Below are 9,521 nucleotides of genomic sequence, written 5' to 3' on the forward strand. Positions count from 1 at the left end.
GTGTATAAAGCCTGGCAGAGTGAATACTCGAATGCATCTGTGATTATAAGTACCGTCGTCTCTTGGCATCCATAGGAGATTGGTTCCAGGAGCTCCACAAATACCAAGGTCCACAGGTGTTTGAGTCCTTTATGTGACACGGCATAGTTACGACTGACCTACACACATCCCCCACACACTCCAGACAGGTCCAGACAGGTCTAGAGCACGGTGCCTGCTATAATGGAAATGCTCTGTGAAGAGCTACCCTGGATTTAGGAGATGATGACAGGAAAAAAGTCTGAATACGTTCAGTACAGGCACAATTTTCTTTTTTCATACCAGATATAAGCTCAGGAGCACTTAACCACTGAGCCACATCCCTGGCCCTTTTTATTTTTTATTTTTGAGAAAGGGTCTCGCTCCCTTGCTTAGGGCCTTACTAAATTGCTGATGCTTGCCCTTGAACTTGGGATCCTCTTGCCTCAGCCTCCTGAGTCACTGGGATTACAGGTACTGTGTCTGGCTGGCACCATTAAAAAAAAATTTTTTTTTAGATCTGCTGTTGGTTGAGTCTTCAGATGCAGAACCCGTGGATGCACAGGCTGGCTGGACAATGATGAGGATGAAGATGAGTGGGGGGCTGGGCTGGGCTCAGTGGTACGGTGCTTGGGCAGCATGGGCCAGGCCGGTGTGCAATCCCGAGCACTTAGCACAGAGACAATCCAATCAACTCTTTCCTCATCTGATCCCAGGATCTGGTAAAGGCTCCCAGCAATCTCCCAGCTTTCTCCCGATCAGTGTTCAACAGTGATTCTTTGTGGAGAATTTGCTAGTTCTGGGTGCCAATACTCTCCCACCATGGCTGTTTCAGAGTTGGAAGAGGTGGGTGAGGTCAGGCCTGTCCACTGGTGCCCCAGGCTCCCTGTACCTCCCACAGAGCACTCCCCCAGCACAACTGCCTTCAATTCTAAAAACACTGAGAGCTGTCCAGAATGGAAGCTGCCTTACATGTTTAGGGCACAAAGACTCCATTTCCAGTGTACAAAGCTAAAGCCGCAACACTTCTAAACCTTTACCAAGAAACAGAACAAGGAGCTGCAGCCTGCTTGGTGCCGGGATGAGATCTTGACTTAAGAGGAAGGTGCTCTGAGCGGCAGATGGACGGGCTCCAGGTAATCCAGGGTGTGCTCTTGTTGAGGCCACGCCCGCCCCCCCCTCCAAGGACTGGAGGCATCTTGCCTTGGGGCTCCAATCTTCTCTCTCACTGGGCTGTGGGGAGCAGAGCATGGCTAGCTCTTTCCCCATGAATTGGACAAACATGTATTGAGTTCCTCCTGTGTGCTGTGGGTCATGCTAGGTTCTGGGGCATAGAAGAAGGAACGAGAAATTAAAAGAAGGTGTTTTGGAAGGAGGTAGAACAGGCAGCTCCCCTGGGATGTGGCTGCTGGAGGGAAGCTGCTTCCCCTCTTGCTCCTCTGGGTCCCAGCAGATCTCATCGTGGTGTGCAGCAGAGCCGTGACCACTAACCTATCTATCACCGGAGGGACTTCCTCCTCCTCCCCAGACAGGGCCCAGGACCTCAGATCCTCTCCCTGCCTCCAAAGTGGCCTCGTCAATAGGACAGCTGCACCTAGCCACGGTGACCCCAGCAGCGAACCGCCTGAGGTCCTAGACCCTCCTCTGCCTTCCCCTGGTCTGTTTGTAGTTGGCCAATCCTGAGGCTGCAAGCCCAGGTTCATCAGAGACTGTGTCAGAGGAGCCAGGGTCAAAGCGAGATTCCTCTTGGTTCCCAGGCTCTGCAGCACCTCCTTCCCCTTTGCCCGGTGTGCAGAGCGGGGTGGAGGATGAAAAAGGGTGGTGGTGCCGAGGTGGTGGTGAGGGTGTTGCCGATGGTGACACTGGTGACCACGTTGAAGACGGCGACACTGCTGGTGACAGGTGGGAATGGGAGGTGGGAATGGAGGTGGTGATGTGATGGTGTTGTCACCTCTACACAGGCTCTTCGTTTCTTGCTCAGATCATTTTGTTACATACAAGACAGGCAGCTTTATTGGTGAAAATGGAAGTAGGACTGAACTAAATTTTACCCAGTTGCAGTGAAATTAGGAACATTTTGTGTTTTGTGATTTTTCTCCTCCAGGAGTGAAGCAGAAACTTGTATTGTGGCATCTGAGCTGTGTGGCCTTGGGCAAGTGTCTTAATTTCTCTGAGCCCCATTCCCCATTCTGAAATCAGAGCTGGCCATGAGGAGGTGGGGGACAATCACTGGGGCGGTGGTCTGGGTGCCATCAGGGTCTTTGTCAGCTGAAAATAGTGGAGATAATGCAGAACAGTGGGGACACAGCGTGGGTCATTAGTGGAGACTCAGAAGACAGGAAGTCACTTAAGGAGAGCTCAAGGTTCGGTCCTGCTGCTGCCCAATGGATCAATGACTGGAGAGGCAGAGTGATGGGGAAGGGCAGAGCTTTATAAGCAATAGGCTGGCAGGTGACAGATGGCATGTTATGGCCTTCAGTGACCATCTCTTGAAATAGGAGTGTCTTTCATATGATTCTCCAAGGGAAGGCGTGTATGGTATATGGGTCTCAGACAGGTGGGCACCTGGGTTGTCAATGTTATGAAAAATAGCGTAGTCTGGAGTGTGTTCCCAGTACCTCTCATCTGCGGTCCAGCGGGTCGAAAGGAGAGAAATGATTGAAGTTTCTGCCTTAGCATAGCTGTGCCGCCAGGTGGCGCCCGTGCCCCGTCCGAGTGGGTTTTGCTCTTTCCCACTCGGTCCCAGCAGGTGATTTCCTCCCGGTCCTGCCTCCGTCTGGCGATCTTGTTTTGCGGGATAAAAGCCCTGGTCTTGAATATAGTTCCCGGAGCGCAGTCCTGCAAAAACGGGATATGGCTCTCTGAACACATCCATTCATCCTTCCTTCTTTTCACGATGTCTATTAAATTGGTGAAAATGGAACTAAATTTTTTTGAACTAAATTTTACCCAGTTGCAGTGAAATAGGAACATTTTGTGATTTTTCTCTTCCAGGAGTGAGGCAGAAACTGGCATTGACGAATCTGAGCTGTGTGGCCTTGGGCAACTGTCTTAATTTCTCTGAGCCCCATACCCCATTCTGAAATGTTCCAGACGAAGTCAGTCTGTACAGGGAGGCTCCTGGCAGGGGAACTAAGAGCCAAGTTTCTGGTGCCCACGGCAGAGCCACCCGCCAGCTGACCTCGGACAGCTTGCTTAGCCTGCCCCAGTTTCCCCTGCTGTAAAATGGAGCAGTAATACACCCACCTGACAGGGTTATTGTGAGGGCTTCCTTAGTAAACATTTGCAAAGTACCTGGTAGATTTGCTAAATCTATTTCATTTAACAGCCCTGTGGGAATTGAGGGCCTATGTGGGTGGGTGGGGGAGCCCTAAGATCGCATCACCTCCTCTCTCTGAATTGAGTCCAGGGCTCTGACTTCTGGCCTGTGTCTATCCCTGTGCCCAACCTTACTTTAGGGGTAAGAGTAGATCCAGACCCATTTACATGGTCTGGGGCTGCATCTGGGCTAACAGCTTGCAGATCATCCTTTTCCTTTCAAGATGGGAGGGGGTCCCAATGCACCCCAACTCTAGGAGAAAGCAGCAGGCCCCTAGGAAAAGCAGGCCACAGGGGCCAGGCTGCAGAGTCCCCTTCTTCTGGGAGAGTCCTTAGCAGACAGGTCTTCCCCAAACACCAAAGACTGAACTTGGCAGAACTTTAGGGTTCTCTTTCCTTTCCCCCATTCTCACCTTCCTCTTTTCTTTCTCTTTTCCTGCAGAGGTTCATTACAGTTTTTACAGACTGAAATCCACCCAGGGTCCGTGTACAATTCAGAGTTTTGATACATTTGCAGAGTTGTACAGTCATCACCCCAACCCAGTTTAAAAGCTCCTCCACTACTAAGTTCCTCATCACCAGCTTGCAGTCAATTCCCTGTCCCAACCTCCCACCCCAGGCTACTGCAAATCCACTTTCAGTCTCTCCAGATTTGCTTCCTCTGGAAATACCATATAAATGAAACCAGACAGTCCTGCTGTGTCTAAAATAATTTTGCTTCTAACATATGTGAATTGCAGAACCAAAGTCAGGAATGACTTTTGCAAAGTTTGTTGTGAGGCCTGTGCAAGAATTGATTTCAGCAGCCGTGTCGATAAGGTCTGCAGTGAGATAAAGAATAAATCTCTCTGAAACCAGGCTAAGAAATAACTGATAGGGCAGTGAAAATGAAAGGATAGATTCTTCCTGCTACCTATCTGGCTGAATCTTTCTCTGAAAGAAGAGATACTAAGAGATATTCAGTGGATACCACCGTATGTATTATTAAAAGAATCAGAAGTAGGAAAGAGAACACTGGGGATTTATGCATAGGCATAAAAATAAAATTGAGCAGGAAATGATCCAAAATGTGCCATAGGGTTTCTGCTCTGCACTGGGGGAGGCTGCCGGTAAGGTGCAGCCATGAATTGTTTAATGATGAACTGCTTCTGGGCCTGGATACTGGTATGTGGGTGGTCATTTTACTGACTTTGAACGGCATATGTATACTTTCCTTCCCTCCTTCCTCCCTAGCTTCTTTTCTTCCTCTTTTTTATATTGGGATTCAACCTAGGGCTGCTCTACCACTGAGCTACATCCCCGGGCCTTTTTATTCATTATTTTAAGACAGGGTCTTGCTAGGTTTCTGAGGCTGGCCTCCACCTTGTGGTCATCCTGTCTCAGCCTCCCCAGTTGCTTGGATTACAGATGTTCACCACCACGCCGGGCAGTGGGTAGACATTTTCAAATGCATGTGGGTATCCATATTTCCTGATTAAAAAAATTGAAAAAAAAATTGAATTTTGAGAGAGCTGAGTCTTTCCTTATCTCTGTTCTCTCCACTGGAAAGCAGGGACAGTGATGTTTTATTCTTTCTTTTAGTTGGAGGTCAGGAAACTGGTCCATGGGTCAAATCAAGCTGAGCTGAGAAGGAGTTCATCATGTGATATGTGAAAATGACATGAAGTGCAGATTTTAATGTTCTTAAGTAGTCTTATGGGATCTAGTCTGCCCAGCTGTTTATACACTGCTGCTGGATTAAAATCATACTTGGGATTTAGTGGATGGAGGTGTGGAGCCGACATAGCATGTGACGAGCATTTGCTTCCCCTCCTGGTCAGCTGAGGCACTGTCGGTCCCACGTGATCTGATTGCTTTTAAGTAACCTAAGATGGTAGCCCCATCTTGAGGGTAGAGAAAATACAAATGTGTCCTTCATGAGTAGGCGCGCCTTCCTGCAGCCCCAGGGGTCGGGCTATGCTCACCGGTTCCTTTGTGATATTACCCCCTTGCCCCTTTTGGGATAGAATGTTCCATGGAAATGCCTTTTGTGTGTCCCCTTCTCTTGCTCTGCCCTTGGGTGTGGCCTTCCTAGATGTCAGTGGACCTGCTGGCAATGGACATCAGGAAGCTAGACTCAACCCCTGAAACCTGACCCCTTGACTCATTTGAATGGCTTCTCCTCAATAAAAAGGGTCAGCGCGCACCTGCTCTCTCTTCCTGTGGACCCTTAAGGTCAGAGGAGCCGTCACAGGACCCCAAAGAAAAAGGTATCTCCGTCTCTTGTGCGGTTATTTCCTGCAGCCCAGTTCCCATGGAGTGACCCTGAGTGTTTTAGTCATGAGGAACGCGACTTGGAGGTGTGACATAGAGGACATTGAAAGGTTGATGTCACAGACCTCCCTTGGTGTCCATGGGGGTCACTTCCAGGACCTCTCTGGGATACCAAAATCCATGCTAGAGACCCTTCTCTACAATGGCATGGTATTTACACTCAGCCTGCGCATGTCTGCCTGTTCACTTTAGGTCTGCTCTAGAGTATGTGTGGCATCTTCCAGTGCAGGTGCTTGTGCCTATCCAGTACGGACATAGTTGTTTTAAAGACTATTTATCCACAGTTGGTTCAATCTGCAGATGCAGAGCCCATGGACACAGGAGGGCGACTGTTTTCGTCTTTCCTGGAGGGGCCCCAGCGCCATGCCACCAGACAGGGCCACAGGGGAAGCACTCAAGAGGCGGAAGCAGGGATGGAGGGAAGCCCCGGCTTGCACTGGGGTTTCCTTGGGAATGGCCAGGGAGGCAGGCAGACAGCTCGGGACTGACAGGTATGATTCTGGTGAGCTTGTGGTAGGGGTTGTCCCTTGTAGCTGGCCCCAGGGTGATTTAGGCTGGCGGGAGGGGTTTAGGTGTGTGTGGGGGTGCTGGTGTGTGTGAGAATTAGATGAGCAGGGGGTTGGCTCAGATACAGATGGGGTGTTCCTACGTAAGCAGAGAAAACATTTTATTATGCAAATAGAAGAAGCAGAGCTGGTGCATGGCACACGTCTGTGATCCCAGTGGCTCATGAGGCCGAAGCAGGAGGATCGTGAGTTCAAGGCCAGCCTCTGCAACTTAAGAGAAAACCTGTCTCAAAATAAAAATAAAAAATTGCTAGGGGATGTAGCTCAGCGGTACACCATCTCTGGATTCAATCTCCAGTACCACCAAAAACAAAACAAAGCAACCAAAACCAAAACAAAAATCCCAAATCAAAAAACCCTCCATTCTTGGGGGTGGAGTATTTGATAAGTGCACTTTTATTTATAGAACATGGGTTTCTTTATGGTGTATTCCTATGTGCAAATAACATACTTTGATCACAGAGCTGGGACAGGGCACACTCCTGTAATCCCCAAGATGGCAGCGGTGGAGACTGGAGAACTGCAAGTTTAAGGCCAGTCTCAGCAATTTAGCGAGACCCTGTCTCCAAATAAAATAAAATTTAAAAAGGTCTGGGTATGTAGCTCCGAGGCAGAGCAGGCTTGGATTTAGTCTCCAGTACCACAGCGCATGCACACATGTGCACACACCCGTGCACACACACACACACATGCAATTGAAGGAGGAACACAGTAGAGGCAAATGGAGTCTGCTGTGGCCAGAAGGTGTACCCCAAAGCTCCAGTACTGGAGACTGGATCCCAATGCCGTGGTGTGGAGGCTCGAGACTTTTAAGAGGTGATCAGGCCTGAGGCTTCCACCTTGGTGACTGGATTGGTGCGGTCATCTTGGGGTGGAGTCATCTAGGAGTGCATTTTTATTAACAGAATATGGTTTTAAGGTATATTCATACATGCAAGTAACACACTTGGATCATATCCCCCAGCCTGTGGCGCTATCGGGAGGAGGTGGAGCCTTTGGGAGGGGCTTTTCACTGGAGAGTTCTGGAAAGATGTGCCCCTGCAGGTTAACTCACTGAGCTTCCTGCCAGTCTGTCCTCCTGGCATGTCCAGGACAGCAAGACCCTTGATGAAGCTGTCCCCACCCTCCTTCCATCTGCAGGGAGCCTCTCATCTGTGAGTCTTGAGATGCCTCTGGAGCCCTGAAGACTTAGTAAAGGTTTTCCCACACTCCTCACACGCATAGGGCCTCTCCGCCGTGTGTGTCCTGATGTGCGCGGTGAGTTTTGAGGACTTGGGGAAGGCTTTCCCACACTCCGGGCAGGCGTAGTTCTTGCTCACAATGTGCTTTGTCAGGTGCTTATTGAGGTGCAGGGAGTACCTGAAGGCTTTCCCACACTGCTCGCATTCGTAGGGCTGCTCGCCTGTGTGAATGTCCATGTGTCTCCTGAGAAAGGACTGGTAGACAAAAGCTCGGCCACACTCGCGACACCTGTAGCTTTTCACTCCGGTATTAGTCCTCTTGCGTGGACCGGAATGGTGAGCATGGGCAGAGGTTTTCCCACTTGGTTTCTTAGTCTCTGTCTTCACGCGGGAGGACCCTCCCTGCAAGGTCCAGGCTGGGTTGTGACTGAAGTTGCTTCCACACTGGTTGGAAACGAGCATTCTCCCTGCACTGGGAGTCCCGGGTGCCTTGGGGACTCTGTCTCCACTGAAGGCTTTTCCAGACGCATCCCACAGCTGCATATCCACTCCCGTGTCAATTTTATCATGTCCACGACGCACGTGGTTCTGATTGTCCATCCACGGGTGTGATCTCGGCTCTGTGCATGTTCTCATGTGCGGGACCAGCTGCCCGTTCTGCCACCAGACGCCATCACAGCCATCATTTTTAGGTAATTCTTGATGACTGTTTAAGATGGGACAATATGTCACGATATTCCAGGAACACGGTGGGAGGTATTTTCTTGTGGACTCTCTCTGCGAAGGCACAAGCCTCAAGCTGTCCCTCACTTGGTGACACCCACAGGATACAGCTGGAGATACGCCTTTGCCCTGGGCAGCTGCAGCTTGGGTCGCATTTTGCTCCCCTGGCTTCTGTGGCTCCTCTGTGCTGTGGCACTGCTGGTCTTCTAACGGGGAAGGCCACCCCGTGTTGCCAGTGAGACAGCCGGTGGCTTCACGAAATGTTCTTGTAGCAAGAACATCTGGCTGAGAGGTTCGGTCTTTGGTTTTACATTGAGTCACCCAATCTGAAACAAAGTGGCACAAGGGTTACATTCTTCCTCCCAAGCAAAGGTGGGTGAGAGGAAAAATGGCGGCACCCAGGTGGATTTCTTTACACATGACCATCCAACATATGTGACAAAAAGATGGGAAAGGGAAGAACCCAAGACTAAGTGAGCTTAGTGCCTTAGAGTGACCCTGTTCCTGGGCTCCATTTACACCCACTTGTGGACCCCACCAAGGCTTGTTCATCATGAAAGGCATGAAAATGTCATGTCATTGACAGGCTTCCAGGTTCTTGGGGAAAAACCAATGTCCACTACTTGGGGGGCAGAGGCTGTGGTCTGTCATTTAACAACCCCGTTCCCATCTCTCACATACCTCTCAGGACATAGGAGGCACCAAACCAGCACTGGTCCCATTGCTGACTAAATACAGGAGGAGCATCCTCAGCTGTGGATGCCATGTTCTCCCGCTTCATGTCCTCGAGGAGATTCCTCTGAGAAGGGTCCACGTGTCCTTGGTGAAGTTCACAACCACATCCACGAAGGTCACCATGTCCTAAAACAACATTCCCATTTTGGCTCTGTGGGGTCCTACTATAGTTGACTTGTGCCTCTCCACCCCAATACATGTTGACGTCCTGACCCTTGGGACCTTTAAAGGTGATCTGATTTGGAATTCAGGTCTTTGTAGATGTCAGGAGTTAGGATGAGGTCATAATGGAATAGGTTGGCCCTGTCCCATGGCTGGTGTCCTCATAAGAGGAGGAAATCTGGACACAGATGCACAGAAGGGAGGATACCATGTGACAATGACAACAGAAATTGGAGGGAGGGGTCTACAAGTTGAGAGTGCCAAGGACTGCAGGCAGCCACCAGAAGCTGGGCGAGCGACTGACCACCAAAGCCTCAGAAGGAACCACCTGCCACCATTTTGATTTTGGATTTCAACTCCAGAACTGTAAGAGGATACATTTCTGCCACTGGGAGGTGGCCAGTGGGGGGCACTCTGCTGCAGCCACAGGCAGTCTGACCCCTCAGAGGGAGGGTGGCTCAGGGCCTAGGAACACTCCATTCACAGGAGGTTCATTCAAGGTCTG

General features: G+C 50.1%; 1 protein-coding gene across 1 annotated transcript; it reads right to left on the reverse strand.

The window, feature by feature from the left end:
- Positions 1 to 2,179: 2,179 nt before the first annotated feature.
- On the reverse strand, positions 2,180 to 8,900 carry Znf114 (zinc finger protein 114). Its single transcript, XM_077792784.1, is given in 4 exon segments — positions 2,180 to 2,286; positions 7,270 to 7,798; positions 8,207 to 8,445; positions 8,801 to 8,900. Coding segments are annotated over 4 exon segments (975 nt in total).
- Positions 8,901 to 9,521: the final 621 nt, after the last annotated feature.

Source organism: Urocitellus parryii, chromosome 15, assembly GCF_045843805.1.
Source record: "Urocitellus parryii isolate mUroPar1 chromosome 15, mUroPar1.hap1, whole genome shotgun sequence".
In the NCBI taxonomy this organism is placed as follows: Eukaryota; Metazoa; Chordata; class Mammalia; order Rodentia; family Sciuridae; genus Urocitellus; species Urocitellus parryii.